At 36.3% G+C, this 16,427-nt stretch overlaps 1 protein-coding gene across 4 annotated transcripts in view; it reads left to right on the top strand.

Moving 5' to 3' along the window:
* Positions 1-16,307, top strand: part of LOC124534380 (serine/threonine-protein kinase unc-51) — a 34,546-nt gene extending 18,239 nt beyond the window's left edge. Inside the window, exons 3-17 of one of the 4 annotated variants that reach the window (XM_047110193.1) lie at positions 16-232; positions 521-594; positions 676-836; positions 3,086-3,222; positions 4,553-4,645; positions 5,950-6,069; positions 7,921-8,135; positions 8,738-8,845; positions 9,181-9,298; positions 10,348-10,499; positions 10,914-11,031; positions 12,459-12,587; positions 13,561-13,679; positions 15,022-15,160; positions 15,480-16,307. In XM_047110193.1, the coding sequence (XP_046966149.1) occupies positions 16-232; positions 521-594; positions 676-836; positions 3,086-3,222; positions 4,553-4,645; positions 5,950-6,069; positions 7,921-8,135; positions 8,738-8,845; positions 9,181-9,298; positions 10,348-10,499; positions 10,914-11,031; positions 12,459-12,587; positions 13,561-13,679; positions 15,022-15,160; positions 15,480-15,565 (1,986 nt within the window). In that variant the 3' untranslated portion in view covers positions 15,566-16,307. Of the gene's footprint in view, positions 1-15; positions 233-520; positions 595-675; positions 837-3,085; positions 3,223-4,552; positions 4,646-5,949; positions 6,070-7,872; positions 8,136-8,722; positions 8,846-9,180; positions 9,299-10,347; positions 10,500-10,913; positions 11,032-12,458; positions 12,588-13,560; positions 13,680-15,021; positions 15,161-15,479 lie in introns of all 4 variants that reach the window. The other 3 variants (XM_047110192.1, XM_047110191.1, XM_047110190.1) reach the window with 3 other exon arrangements.
* Positions 16,308-16,427: the final 120 nt, after the last annotated feature.

Below are 16,427 nucleotides of genomic sequence, written 5' to 3'. Positions count from 1 at the left end.
CTTTTCCCCGTACAGTACTGCAATGGGGGAGATTTGGCAGACTACCTACAAGCGAACAGACTTCTCAGCGAGGGCACAATTCGGACCTTTCTCCGGCAGCTAGCGGAAGCAATGCGCGCAATACACGCTAAGGGCATCGTCCACCGTGATCTTAAACCGCAAAACATTCTCCTCACGCATAACGTTATGCCTCCTCGGACACCACATCCTACAGAGATTACTCTAAAAATCGGTAAGTATATAAATAGGGTTCCGAGTTAGCCAAATTGCAGGATTATCCTTGAGTAATCGTAAGAAAGTTATCACCATTCTCTAAATCGCGTAGGATATTGTTATGACTAATATTCCTCGAATAGTAGATAATATTACTTCAGAGAATTTGTACATAAAATACGATTTGCTTTTAACTTAAAATGTTTTGATTGAATATAGAACCCAAACATATTAAACTTTAAAGTTTTTAATACGTTTAGTACGCTTATCATTTGAACTTTTACTAATTGTTTTTATTTATTATTAGCGGATTTTGGTTTCGCAAGATTCCTAGAGGAAGGAAACATGGCCGTTACACTCTGCGGATCACCAATGTACATGGTAATTAGTAATATTCATAACTACATTTCTGTTATAAATACTTTGTATCTTTATGTTATATATTATGATATTTTTGTTTAGGCTCCCGAAGTAATAATGTCATTAAAGTATGACGCAAAAGCAGATCTCTGGAGTCTTGGTACGATTGTGTACCAGTGTCTCACCGGCAAGGCGCCATTCCAGGCCACAACACCCCATGAGCTCAAAGCATTCTATGAAAATAGCGTCGATCTACAGCCCAAGTAAGACCCACACCAGCAAACAAAGTCCAAACATACATTTAAACGTAGCATATATTTGTAATCTTTATATATATTTAGGTTTAATACAAAAATAAGATCATTTTTTCGATGCGGATAATTAATTTTTTACTAACACAATCGAGGCGAGGTCACATATACAGCAAAAGGGGTATTATTTTTTGTCTACTAAAGTAATCAGTGAACATTGACAGCAATAATAGACAACTATATCGTTCTAATATTAACAGTGTGTTAAATTTTATATAAGCACGTGTTAACAAGTAATGGCTTTTTAGAGTACGGGCGAGATTTTTTGCTAATTTTAACTGAATACTCTACGCAGTCAGCGGCCATATCCAAGGTCTGTTTTAAAGTGGCCGATATAGACGACGCTTCCTTGTTTAGCGCTTGCTTTATAAATGATGCCACGAACAAATTGTATTACTCACACTCACGCTCGTTCAAGTAGAGAGCTTATGTTATATATTTCTGACCAAAGCATTCGTATAATAGCTATATCTATTTATTTGTTTAATCGAAGAGATACGTGCGCAAGCATCTGCGTTGCGTCTTAAAGCTTATGGTTATTGCAACGTATTCGAAACGACTATAAATATTTCCTTTATGAAGGATATGGAAACAAAAATATCCGTCTATAATATCAAAAACATTAAATTGAACGTACTTACTTTAAATTATGTATTGTATCGAGACCTTGTTTTGGATATAAGTATTATAACACTAGAGAATTTTAAGACAATAAGTTGATGATTAGATATAAGATACGTTATTATCTATCTAATCAATCTTTTATGCGCATAACATGTCTAATAATTTCGTAATGTAGAAATAGAAATTACTATTTAATAGAAATCGGATAATATTATATGTATATTCGTATTTCATTTAACAGTCTCGTAATTTTAATTATTTTCTCCTTTAATACAAATTTTTTTCTAATAAATACCCTGTATATATCTCACCTCGATTCATAATATCACAAATATTCATACAAAATAATATACCAAACTAAAAGGTATTCAATTTGAGCATAAAGAGTGCATACATAATGATCATAACTAAATACTTATTTACTTCATTAAATGTAGCGATAAAATGTAAAACATACACCATTATATTAAAATTGAACCCTTATTGATTTTGTTAATGTATATATAAAACTATATGTTCTGAGATAATATCGAATTGACTCAACCGTAATGAACAAATGACAAGTTGACAACGCGCTCATTACATAAATAATACAAGATACGGTTTACTGACAACAATACCAGATATCATTTACTAAACACACTCAAAACATCTGGGTTACTGTATCGAGTAAAATATTACAAACTCTGTAGTAATGCGTATTGTATCAGAATAATCCGTGACCTATTTAAGTTCGCATTACTAATAATTAGCCTAATATATATTATATATACTTGACAATGATTTCCGTATAATAGATATATGTAGTAAATCAATACACGTTTCTTCTTCCGCCAAACATCAATGTTTTTGCTCTGCTTTGGTTTCGTTGAGCAACTTGTCACTTAACAAACTACAAAAATAAATATATATTACATCATTAATGTTAATTATAAGAAACCGGTTTTGCCTTCCTGTTAAATCTTTTATGATAAAGCCTAGGTTACATTTCTAAAGTTATCATCACTACTTGAACGTTTATAGGAATGTAGCACATAATGGTGTTTGTATTCGATGCGGAAATAGCCATTGCGGAATACGTTATTCTTGTACCCCATTGTAGGTTAATGTTGTCAACACTGTCTTAATGTTGATAAGCACATGGTTTTTGTCGAGTATTATATATAATCAACATTGTAATTGATTACTTCGTTAGCCCTAATTTTTAACCAAATATTGGTAGTCGAGATGGCCCAGGGGTTAGAACGCGTGCATCTTAACCGATGATTGCGGGTTCAAACCCAGGCAAGCACGGCTGATTCATGTGCTTAATTTGTATTTATAATTCATCTCGTGCTCAGCGGTGAAGGAAAACATCGTGAGGAATCCTGCATGTGACAAATTTCATAGAAATTCTGCCACATGTGTATTCCACCAACCCGTAATATGTTCCAAACCTACTCCTCAAAGGGAGAGGAGGCCTTTAGCCCAGCAGTGGGAATTTACAGGCTGTTGTTGTTGGTATCCTTCATTGAGTCATACGCGTTATCTGCTCTGGATATGAGAATGTGTACTTAAATGAAAGTTTGAAATTGCAGAATGCCATCTGGCACGAGTCCGGAACTGTGCAACTTGTTGATCGGTCTGCTGAGGAGGAACGCTCGCGAGCGCATGCCCTTCGAGGTATTCTTCAACCACCCCTTCCTTCAGCGCCCGAGAACCACGTCCATTACCAGTGAGTACTTTATAAATACTGTTGTACATTAATCGTATCACATACTTTCCTAGTAGCTTATCGTTTATTACACGAGTTTTACATATGAAAGTAGATGTCGTTTGACCCACATTATCTGTTTTATTGCTTCTTATTAAGGAACATAAACGTGTTATTAATGAATCATCCGCAAATAATCACAGTTATAAATCATACTTGCAAAATAGGAATAATAAAATGATCAATTCAAATGTTATTACACCCTATCTATCACATGTGTAAATATATTCACCCTTATTTATTTACGTCCGACTGGTAGTGTTTACAGAACTACAGCAAATTAAATTTATTTTTCTTTTAATGAATCACTTTAAATCAATATTCGAAACGACGTCGTAAATAATATTCGTATGATTTTGATTGAAATAACTTTAACTTTTACTGTACGGCTACAATCCGTTACATATAGGTTAAGTGAATACCTTTCTTGTAATAAATTTAGACACTTATCTGCTCGGGTGAGTCATAGTGACCCATTCTATTGTTTATTCTTTCGTAACTGGATCCGATTTCCTATTATACACATTTATTTGACATTAGCCTGCCCTCATTTCCTTTATTGCTTTTAAATTATTAATTTACGTTAATTAGTTACAAATATCAAAAATATAATCATAAAAAAAACTTCCTGATAAACATGACAGCTTAGTTTTGATCTGCAAAAAAAGTAGTATATTTCAATATAAGTATCACATGTTTAAAGTACATTGACCTTATCTTCTGTTTTAAAGTTTGTAAGAAATTAATTAACCTTCATGAACTCGGATTCTTAATAGTCACGCTCTTATGTTATCATAATATGTCACATATTAAGTGGTGAATAAATATTGGCTTCGTAAATTTCTAACTTGTTTCCTGTACCGTTTTTAATTAATAGATTATTTCGACGTTTTAACATTTATATTGTTTAGTATGATACCAACATCAATAGCTTGGAACTTGCAGATACAAAATTATATTTATTTTTGTTGCATTCTACTCAACAACTTATGAAAATAGTTTGTAAAATATTGTAGTTATCGTGATAGAATTCAATATTTCATTAATTGCTATCTATTAAAATACTAACACATAATTAAACTTTCCAAGCTAAAACTATTAAATATAATTAACAGTATTATTTACATCCATCCCATCATCATTAACAAGCCGCACATTTCATACAAGCACACGATCCCACCGCGACCATCACGCTTCCAAGTCCATGAATTTTTGAACACACGTAACGTTAGGGTATTTGTATTGTATCTAACGAGTAACGGTGCGGTTACGGTGTATGAATATTGTTCAGGTTTGGACTCGGAACTGCCTGACGTATTGGAGTGCGATATCGAAGGCTGTGTCGAAACTAACTGTATCCTAGAGGAGTCGTGGGACAGTCAGGGTATTTACATGTTTATAATTACGCTTGATATGTACCAGGTGCATGGGGTGGGTTAATTTATTTGATTTTCTATACGTCCTCTCGACAGTTTTGATATATCCCATTTATAAACATATATTAACAAATCGCTTGAAACGCATGGCTTTTGTTAAGCTCAATGTAAATAAGGTTAAGGTATAACCAATGTGTACAACGCTCGGTTCAAAAATTTAAGGGACTAGCTTTACAGTGTATTTCACCGCTTTTCTTGTTGTCGCATCCTCAAATCTTGATTTGCATCGCGACTTGATTGCCGATAAATCATCTGATAATATGTTATTGCGATAAAAAGTCGCGTTGCGTCAAGACCTCGAAGTTTTATCAATCGATCAGCGAGTTAGTGGGCAAGCGCTTTCATTCACTAAAACACAAATTACACATTTACATAACAGACATGATATACATCCTCTAAACTAACTCGAAAACATTTCTTTTCGTTTAAAACGTTAAGTATATAACATCTCACTACTGGACAAAGATATCATCTTTTAAAGTATTCTCCTTATAGATCTTACACATGTAGATTTTTTTTCCAAATACATATTTCTGCGCGTTAAATTCCTTCAAAATCGCAATTAAGTTTATGAGAAACATTATGTAAATTCCTTTATTAATATTCCATATTTATTTTAACCTTTTCAAACACATGTATATATGTTTGTTTTATTTCATTAAAAATAGGTACACAATGCATTCGAAGAAATTTATATCGTTCGATATTTTTAAAAACGGCTGTTTTCTATGTATATCAATAACACTTCAGAAATTACCTCGATTTATGAATACATAATAAGATATGATACCTATGTATAATAAATACAGTTAAACAATATTACGAGAAAAAGCGCTTTCCCACTAAAATACATTGATTATCATATAGTAGCTAGTGGGTTAGAGTTAAGAGTTTCACTACAAATCACGGTGTGTGAATTGTAGTGAAAATTTTAATATTTGGACACCCTTAAAAATGACATGCAATTTTGTTAAAATTTTCAGATAAACTTAATACATTGCAATCTTCTACTAAATCGTTTTTACTTTAGTGACGAAACTCTTGTTATACAAACTCATTCTAAATTCATGTACATACAAAGAATTATTAAAACCGAATAAGATTATTATGCAGATCGTTTGTTTCGAATCTTTTGGGATCGTGATAAACTTGCAACTCTTTTAAAGCATGTTTATGAATCACCCCATTTTTTATTTAAATGCATTTAACGAGTACAAGAATTGTAAACAGATAGCTTTACTTAATTTCACAGAGACAAACTCTAACAGCGCGATCCCCACGTCGTCAAGTCCGCGCGCGCCCGTGTCCGCGCCGCCGCCGGCGCCGCAGCCGGTCGCGCAACCCACCAAGAAGCCACAACCCACGTCTTCGGGTAACTATAACTACCTTACCTTACTCCCCACTTCACATATATGCGTGATGATCATCATTCATACATCTTCGTAAAAAAAAAAAGTAACAGCCTGTAAATTCCCACTGCTGGGCTCAAGGCCTCCTCTCCCTTTGAGGAGAAGGTTTGGAACATATTCCACCACGCTGTTCCAATGCGGGTTGGTGGAATACACATGTGGCAGAATTTCTATGAAATTTGTCACATGCAGGTTTCCTCACGATGTTTTCCTTCACCGCTGAGCACGAGATGAATTATAAAGACAAATTAAGCACATGAATCAGCGGTGCTTGCCTGGGTTTGAACCCGCAATCATCGGTTAAGATGCGCGCGTTCTTACCACTGGGCCATCTCGACTCTACCTAACTCTCCACTTCACATATATGCAGTGATGATCATCATTAATACATCTTCGTAATCACACTTATCTATTTTCCTTTTTTTAAATTAATTTATATATGTAGCTTAACACTGAATAACGTTAAATTAAAGACTTTTATTATAGGTAATTAAATATGTATATTGTTAAAAGTAAATATGCCTTGCGTTATTTAGTACTTTATTTTCAGTCACCTCTATTACGAACATTTACCTCTGTTGCAATGTCATTTAGAAATGCGCACTGTTAGTCATCGAAAGTTTTAAAAATGAAAAGTTAATAATTAATGTTAATTTATTAGTCATTGTATTATTGACGGTCATGTCAAACACACTACAAATATATTGACCGTAAAAAACATTCTCTGCAGTCTGGAACGCGATATTTTAACAAAATAATCTTGAAAATTCTTGTTGCGTTTCTTATTTCAACTTTGCCAACAATGATAATGGAAGGGCATGTGAACTACGTTTAAAATTTAGTGTTATATTCTATTTCGAGTGTTCTGATAACCTTCGCTGATGTTGGCGACTCTCGGCGCATTCGATATTATTACTGCAATTATTCAATCAAACCTCATTAATTTTGATTATAAATACATGTGCCACTGTTTTATTTAAAATTAATTTTAATTGTTTTAACAAGCTAAATTCAAATTTGCATAATTTTAAACGTTTTTTATGTAACACAGTATAATATTTGCTCAGAGATGACGTGCGAAAAACAACGTCAAAAGTTCATTAATACGATTTTTATTGCTAAATATAAATATTTTATGTCATAGATAGATAAAATCTATTTATAAAAGTACTAAATGATAGAGAGTGAGCAAAGTTGGCGCGGGAACAATGTCGCCCAGCTGTTTGCCTCACGTACAGTTTCTAATACCGTTTTGTTATTGTCTTTTAAATTCACAATATTATGTACTCGGTGTTCAAGAAAACGATGGCTAGACTGCGTAGAAAGATCGGTGATACAATTTATTATACTAATTCTGTAAACAATTGTTTTCGTATTCGAGATGAAAATATTCTAACCTAATACTTCGGTTTGATTGTCCTTCAATAATATTAACCAGATACTAACAAAAATATAAATAAATATAAATAGAAGTTCGAATAAAACATTTCGTGATACCTATGAATGCTGTAGTAATATACAAAATGCAGTACCTATTGGTAATTTTAGGTGATTGATATACCGTACAATGTTTTTTTTTAATAAAATGCCATACAGATAAAAAAAAATTATCTGAAAAGTGTAAAATTAATGTGATTGGCAATTAATTGACATCGCAGAACACGTAGAGAGCTTTTCACAAATTTTGAAACTGATATAACTCGGGCCGTGCGATGCTCTGCTGCACTCTCGTACTGTAACGAACCCTCTGGCACGTAATCTCGTAGATACGAACACTACCTACACGATATATGAGGAGGTGTGTCGCTCGACAGCGGAGTCGTCGGACGCGATGTGGGCGGGCGCCGAGGACTTCGTGGTGGTGGAGGCGGACAGCGGCTCGGCGGACGGCTCGCACACGTCGCACGGCTCGTCCGCGTCCGAGGCGGCGCCGCGCCCGCGCTCGCTGGCGCTCGTGGCGCCCGCGCCCGACGCGTCGCCGCCCGCGCACGCCGCGCACGCCGCGCACGCCGCGCACCCGCAGCCCCGGGTGAGAGATAATATCTATGTTACCTTACATGCGACTCTGTTCATTGATAAAATTTTAACCCTGAGCAGCTGTCATGTTTATATTTCACTAGCTTTTGCGACTTCGTTCGCGTGGACTTCAGGTTCGTCCCGTCTAGTCTAGTAATCGCTTAAAATCGCTTCGTAAATAAGCCATTATTTCTCGTACAAAGTAAAGGATAAAAAATGGTTATTGTGGGTTATTCCTAAGAGATAAACATATACCATCACGGACTTTTTTGTAGACCTTTTAAGTTGTACAATAATGTAGTACATTGTTTTGATCTATCTTGTAGGATTCAGTCAGCGTTTGCAATGTAAGCGCAAAAAATGTGTTTTTTTACGACCTCACATTAGAAACCTCAAAAATTGTAGCCTATGTGTTATTCTGATGTATAAGCTATGTTGTGGTAAAGTTTCATTCAAATCCATTCAGTAGTTTTTACGTGAAAGAGTAACAAACATCCATACATCCATACTTACAACTTTCGCCTTTATAATAGTAGTAGGATTACAAAAGTTACTGCTAACCAGCGACCGTGTATCGCTAAAACCTCATCGATAACCCAGTGGTCGTGTGAACAGAACCCACTGAGCGTGGCGTCCAACGTGCCTCGCTCGCAACCCATCGACGTGCTCCGCTCTAATCACAATCGAAATACGACCGACATCGGCTCCCTCTCGCCGCCGACTGTGAGTAACATCCATACATCGTATGTCATATTTGTAAACTAATTCAATGTGCTCATTGCAATAGAAGCTTGTTATTTAGTCAGATAATAATCACAATTACTAATATCACATTTTGATACTTAAAAATAATATATTTCTTGTAAATAATTACAAAATTTGTAAGATTGTGTAGGATCTAAAATTTTAGTAAAGTTGGAAGTACATAGTAGTAAAGAGTAAAATTTTACAATATTCTTAATTATATTGGAAAGACTTATCTGTATTTATATTTTTTGCTTTTCTAAATTTAAAAAGATCATCGAATATCGCAAGTTTAATGGAATCGTCGTTTTCAGGTACCGTTCACAATGAGGACTCCTCCTTCGTCTCGACGACGAAGTGCATCTGGAAGTTCCCCGCCGCCCTCCCTGTGGCAGGTCTCACCCACCAACAACAGTCCTCTCAGGAGATCGGGTAAGCGTGTTGAGAGCTGGGTTCGATCGCTGTCGTCTCTCGCAAGAGAGCGTGTGTAATGGTGGCCATACACGTTAGGGTTTGCAGTATGGTTATGACCGCGCATTCTTAACCAACATGCAAACCCTAGCATGTATGTTATAAAACTGTACAGTTATCGGTGCATGTACATGCAACCTAACGAATATCAAAAAATATATTTTTTGCCGCTCGTTTATGTTTGCGCGCATGCATAACCGAGCGTGTGTGGCGCCCGCTCGTGCTTGCATGTGCAGTTTTCTCAGTATCCTATAGTCAGTGGCAGTGGAAGGTCGCGCGCGCTCACCATCACGTTGAAATTTAAAATGGCGAGTCGCAAGCGCAACGCCATACTAGAAGAATTTATTGCTATCTACCAATCCGAACCTTGTCTTTGGCGCATAAAGTGCAAAGATTATCACGACAGAGACAAAAGATCTTTTCTTCTTTTCCGTTTCTTTATTGCAAGTACTAAGTCAAGTACAGCTATCACATCGTTGTCGTTCATTGTTGGCGATACAGTGCACAGTAAATTAGGTTACGAAAACGTCCTACAGAACACCGTCACGTAGCTGCAGCTATTTATGACTGAGAGTTTCTTGAAAATTGTACATGCATACCCTAACGTGTATGTGCTTTATGTTACTAGGGTTTGCATATCGGTTAAGAATGTACGGTTATAACCATACTGCAAACCCTAACGTGTATGGCCACCATTATGTCACTAGGGTTTGCATGTCGGTTATAACCATACTGCATACCCTAACGTGTATGTGCTTTATGTCACTAGGGTTTGCATGTCGGTTAAGCATGTACGGTTATAACCATACTGCATACCCTAACGTGTATGGCCACCATTATGTCACTAGGGTTTGCATGTCGGTTAAGCATGTACGGTTATAACCATACTGCAAACCCTAACGTGTATGTGCTTTATGTCACTAGGGTTTGCATGTCGGTTAAGCATGTACGGTTGTAACCATACTGCAAACCCTAACGTGTATGGCCACCGTAACGTGTGGGGTGTGCAGGCTCGTCGCCGCCGGTGTCGCTGGCGCTGAAGGCGAGCGGCGAGTCGTCGCCCAAGCGCGGCGCGCTGCCCGACGCGCTGCTGCGCGGCCTCAAGCTGCACCACGAGCCGCCCGTCTACATACCCAACCTGCAGGAGGAAACCATCCTGGCGGTGAGGCTCTGTCAACATTTTGAAGATTCAGTTTCGGTCTAACCTATTCTTACTCATTCATTTCTCGATTAAAGGTAGGAATGTACCTTTGTATCATACATTTTTGGGGGAAGCCTTACAGTTCATTTATAGGGACTGATTAGATAACAGAATCCCTGTGTCTTTTAAACCAAACATTTAGTTTTATTATATCTGTATCCTTGCTCGGACAAAAATAGTCCTCAATCTTTTTTCCTTATTGATAATCCCTATAAATGAACTATTTTATCCCCTTAATCTGAACATCGCACCACATAGTAATAAAGAGGTGGTAAGAATCCACTCGCTATAATCATCTCTGCTGGAGCCATCAACTGGCAGACTGTTTTCTAATATTTGACAAAGAAAATCTCAAAATAACACATGTCCCCGCAGGAAGAGCACAGCAAAGTTTTCTCGCAGCTGAACTTCGTGCTGATGCTCGCCGAGCTGCTGTCCGACCTCGCCGTGTCGTGCGGCGCGCCGCTCGCCGCGCTCATGGACGCCTCGGACGGTACGACGCCTGAGATATACACTGCGCGACTTTAAAGAGCAGGGCTATCAGTGGCGTAGCTAAGTGATTAAGGACCCCAGTGCATAGAAAAAGAATCAGGCCGTCATACCCTCTTTCCCATCCCTTTTTAACAAATAATTACCCTTTAAAATTGAAGATACATACAAATAAGAAATCTGGTGGGCAGCGTCGTATTTTTCTAGCTTCAGAAGCTTAATGTTTAGTTTAGAGGGTCCCCTAAATTCCGGGGCCCTGGTGCACCGCACCACCTGCCCTACGATAGCTACGCCAGTGAGAGCTATAGTCACTTAAATAATATAAACATGACATGACATGTACATCATGACTGTGGCACGCTTTTGCCTTTTTCAGGTTGTTGTAGAATATCAGGGATTCATTATCAGATGATTTTTTGTGCCTCGATTATTTAGTTACAGAAAACAATATTAATGAAATAAAAAAAAAATTTATCGTCGCCATCATGCACGATGTTTCAGTTTTTATTAAGATTGTATTTGTGGTAATTTAAAAATATTTTAAAACAATTTAAATAACGATGACCTCAGAATTGATTATAAAACTACGTTATCACTTTTACGTCAATAGGGAAGATGCAATATTTGTATTTTTGTGTTTATTTTAAAGAACTCCATATAGCATAGACCACAACTATATTAAAAATCTAAAACACTGTTATTTACGGCAAAGAATGAGGTTTCAAAATGTCAATTTAAATTTTCGCGCGAAAACGGCACTATATGTTGTATGACGTCACTGCTGTCTGTGAATGCCCCTCTGATCGTACTTGTCCTCGCTGGCTTTCATACTTATGCATTTTTTCTCGACCTATGTGATACTTTTTTTGTAAAAATTTAAAACAGGCATTCGATACCACGCAAATAAGCTTTGTTGACATAATATGTTTGTGCCTATTTACTTCAATAAATTTTTCAAATATATGGTTTTTGACAGGACCTTCTGACACAAAACAGAGATAAAAGTGGTTTCAAGCTGAAAATAGGAATCTGGAGTCTGCTTTCACAAACCCAACTACCATTTTAATTCAAAGAACGCAATTAATTTTCGTTTCAATGTTCATTTTTTTACAACTATAACCTTAAATAAGTAGTCATAACAGGAGTGACGTCACTGAACGCTCTATTAGAGTTTTAAAATACGTTCCATTTCACGTTACTTTAATTCGTAATTATTGTTAAAAAACAAAATTATATCAATTATTAACCTTGCAGTGGCCCTTCTTTTATATTTTTTTAACATTTAAGTAGCAAATTTTTCATAAATATTATATTTGCATGTTCCCTATTACAATTTTACGAAGACATTTTTTACGGTGCAAGTATATTGATCGGTACGTGATCCATGATGAGCTTCGATGAGCGATGTAACGCTGTGGTCTGTGCCCGCAGAGCGCTGCAACGAGAGCGTGCGTCTGGGCCTGCTGGTGCAGGCGATGCAGGCGCTGGCGGCGGGCCTGCGCCTGGCCGCCGCGCACTACCGCTCGCGCACGCTGCAGCCCACGCTGCAAGTGCGCAACGGTACGACCCACATGCCATCTACATTTTTTTTTTTTTTATGGTATAGGTTGGTGGACGAGCATATGGGCCACCTGATGGTAAGTGGTCACCATCGCCCATAGACAATGACGCTGTGAGAAATATTAACTATTCCTTACATCGTCACTGCGCCACCAACCTTGGGAACTAAGATGTTATGTCCCTTGTGCCTGTAGTTACACTGGCTCACTCACCCTTCAGACCGGAACACAACAATACTGACTACTGTTATTTGGAGGTAGAATAACTGATGAGTGGGTGGTACCTACCCAGACGGGCTCGCACAAAGCCCTACCACCAAGTAACGTCATATTATATACACATCAGTTTACATCATTACTATAGTCTGTTCGCGTTAAGAATGCAGTAAGTTGTCATTGTTTGACCAATCAAATCTTTTTAAAAGAAGGGTAAAGGCGTATGTATATTTGTGTTAAAATTCCAAAAAATTAAATTTTGTTTCAAAGACTAAGTGTAATGAATTTAAAAAGTACACATTAACGTAAAAAATCGAAATTAAGTCATTAATATTTTAATCACTATTACTTACACTATTACTGTCGTCGTTAGTGTTTATAAAAAATAATTTTCTGCAGCGAGTTCCATAACATTATCTAAATCCCACATGGCAATTTCTTCTTGTAAAACGTGGTGGTATCATTTTTCGCACTTATTTTACATAGTGGTGTGGTATTCATTTTTTTAATATCAGTTAATAATAATAATAATTTAATTTAAATTATAATAATATCAGTTAATAATTAATTAAATCCACAATCATCACGTTCGAACTTATGTCTTTACCTGTTCAATGTGAACTTGACTTTGTAATTTGAAAAGATTTGATTGGTCAAAGGTGCCGGTGAACAATGACAACTTACTGCATTCTTAACGCGAATAGACTATAGTCAAAAATCACTGCTATAATGGTTCAATGTTATGTATTATTTTACAGTTGTATCGCTCATGAACGGCAAGTACAAATGGATTGTCAACGAATCGAAAAGACTACATGAAGCGGGTGTCACGCCCGCTGTTTGTGATAAAATACTCTACGAACACGCTATTGAATTGGTAACGTATATTTGGTTTTATTAAAGTACTCGTATTACCTTAAATGTTGGAATTAATTAAGTTTGTCGGTGTATGGACGCTAAATTTTCTATAGTTTATTATAAGGGTACAACAGAAAAATAAAAATTTAATAATAATCATCAGTGGTATTGATCGAGAGCTTGAATAATAATAATAAAATAGGCAATACGAATATGAATAATAATGAAGTTTAAAATGAAAAAGCAGTTATCGGAACTTAAGAAATAAAAAATTGATATAAGAAGGCATAAGGCAAGTCGAGTCGAGTAGTATTAAATCGATCGAAAATTATTTTTACCAATAATCCATATGATTGAGCTATTAGTTAATCACATGTAATACATATTATGCCTGCTATACAAAGGTTGCTGATTCACTTTCCTGACCTTTAATTATTTGCTATAAATACACAGAATCGCTATGTGTCTGCGCACGTCATATTCTGTAGGATCAGTTTGAAAACATTCAACGTAGCAAGTAATGATAGTTCTGTTCAACAAAGGACTTCGTTTAGCATAAACAAACTAGTAGTCACCACGCCTTGATAGTCACGTATTAGGCAAATAGTAGTCTATGTCCGTCCTTGGAGTTCATACCGTAGCAAATTTCATCAAATTCGGTTAATAATTGCCGACCTCCGTGGTCGAGTGGTGTGTACACCGGTTTTCATGGGTACGCCACTCCGAGGTCCCGGGTTCGAATCCCGGCCGAGTCGATGTAGATTATCATTAGTTTTCTATGTTGTCTTGGGTCTGGGTGTTTGTGGTACCTTCGTTACTTCTGATTTTCCGAAACACAAGTGCTTTAGCTACTTACATTGGGATCAGAGTAATGTATGTGATGTTGTCTCATGTTGTCTCAATACAATACAAGCGGTTTGGTAGTTAAAGAACGACAGACAGACAGAGACACTTTCACATTTATAACATTAGTCTAAATAATACAATTGTTGTCAATATGCGATGAATTGTTTAATTTGTGATCCACCCTCTTGTCTGCTGAGATGGCCCAGTGGTTAGAACGCGTGCATCTTAACCGATGATCGCGGGTTCAAACCCAGGCAAGCACCACTATATATATGTGCTTAATTGTGTTTATAATTCATCTCGTGCTCGGCGGTGAAGGAAAACATCGTGAGGAAACCTGCATGTGTCTAATTTCATCGAAATTCTGTCACATGTGCATTCCACCAACCCGCATTGGAACAGCGTGGTGGAATATGTTCCAATCTCTCTCCTTAATGGAAGAGGAGGCCTTATCTCAGCAGTGGGAAATTTACAGGCTGTTACTTTACTTACTTTACTTTACCTCTTGTCCACAGTGCCAGATGGCGGCAATCGAGGAGCTGTTCGGTGACGTGAAGGAGTGCGAGCGGCGGTACATGTCCGCGCAGGTGCTTCTGCATTCACTCGTGCAGCGACACCCGCTGCATCCGCACCACCGCACCACGCTCTCCAAATGTAAGCCGCTAACATACACGACGTAGCTCAATACGTGATCTACTTGACGAAAAAAGAGTAACTACTGAGTTTCTTGCCGGTTCTTCTCGGTAGAATCTACTTTCCGAACCGGTGGTAGCTTCACTTAATTGTAAAATGACGATTCAAAAGTGAAGAATAAAGTTTATTTTGATTTTGATTTTGATTGTAGCACTAAGAGTAAAAACACTAGAGCGCAATTTATAACATTATTTAATAATTTTAAAATATCTAACTGTATGAACTTTTAAAGTGTATTATACAATTCCATTAAGTTTGACTCAAAATGTCTTATCTACAGACAGGGACGCAGTACAAAGACGGCTCAACTGCCTCAAGGGGCCGCGAAAAATCATGGACGTGAAGTTAGAGGCTGGGATCTCATAATGCAATAGAGTATCTTTACCTAGTAATAAGTAAACGCAAAACGCAAGATGAGAAGTGATTTTATTTTGTTTTTTAAAATGACTTACAGTGATAAACTATTAAAAAGTGTATAAAAATAATAAGTGAAGGATATCAACTGAAATTATAATCATCATACACACAACTGTTGTTTAGCAAAGAAGATGAGATTCCAATAGTGAGTTATATTTTTTTATATGTAGTGAAGATTTCTTGCAAACAATACAATCATGTAGAAGCCCTAGAACATTTGAATGTAAAGATAGTACTGCTTTAAGATAAATTCTAAGTAGATAATTGTCATTTCTTGTCTTGTCATTTCTTCCTACTTTCGCAATAAATGGTAGTACTTTTACATCAATGATTTTCTTTCATTCATACACAAATAATATATATTTAAAATAATTTTTGCCGAATAAATGCACATTTAATAATTTTCTAAATATAATATTTAGTCATCGAGTTCCAATCATCAATTGAAAATGTAAAAAAATAGGTTAGATGTAGAATGGATTTACAAAAATATTTCATGGTTATATCAACTCTTATTATTACTAATTTGTAGTGTGTTATGTAAAGTGAATATTATGAAATATTATCTTATTACAGACATTATACTATAGAGATCTCATTATTATCGACCAATAACAATATGGCATTTTTAGGTTAAGTTACTGATTATGATTTTAAGTATTTTTTTGAAAAATAAACAGTATGAATTTTATGTTTGTATTTATGCCCTATAAATTCGTGTTATCGCCAAATTATAATGACTGTTCTATTTTTTTTATTTCAATAATAATGTTCAATATTTTACAGAAATAAGAATAAAGACTGTCAAAAT

This window comes from Vanessa cardui, chromosome 12, assembly GCF_905220365.1.
Source record: "Vanessa cardui chromosome 12, ilVanCard2.1, whole genome shotgun sequence".
NCBI lineage: Eukaryota > Metazoa > Arthropoda > Insecta > Lepidoptera > Nymphalidae > Vanessa > Vanessa cardui.
The sequence above is the reverse complement of the archived record's forward strand: the minus strand, read 5'-3'. Positions and strand labels throughout refer to the sequence as shown.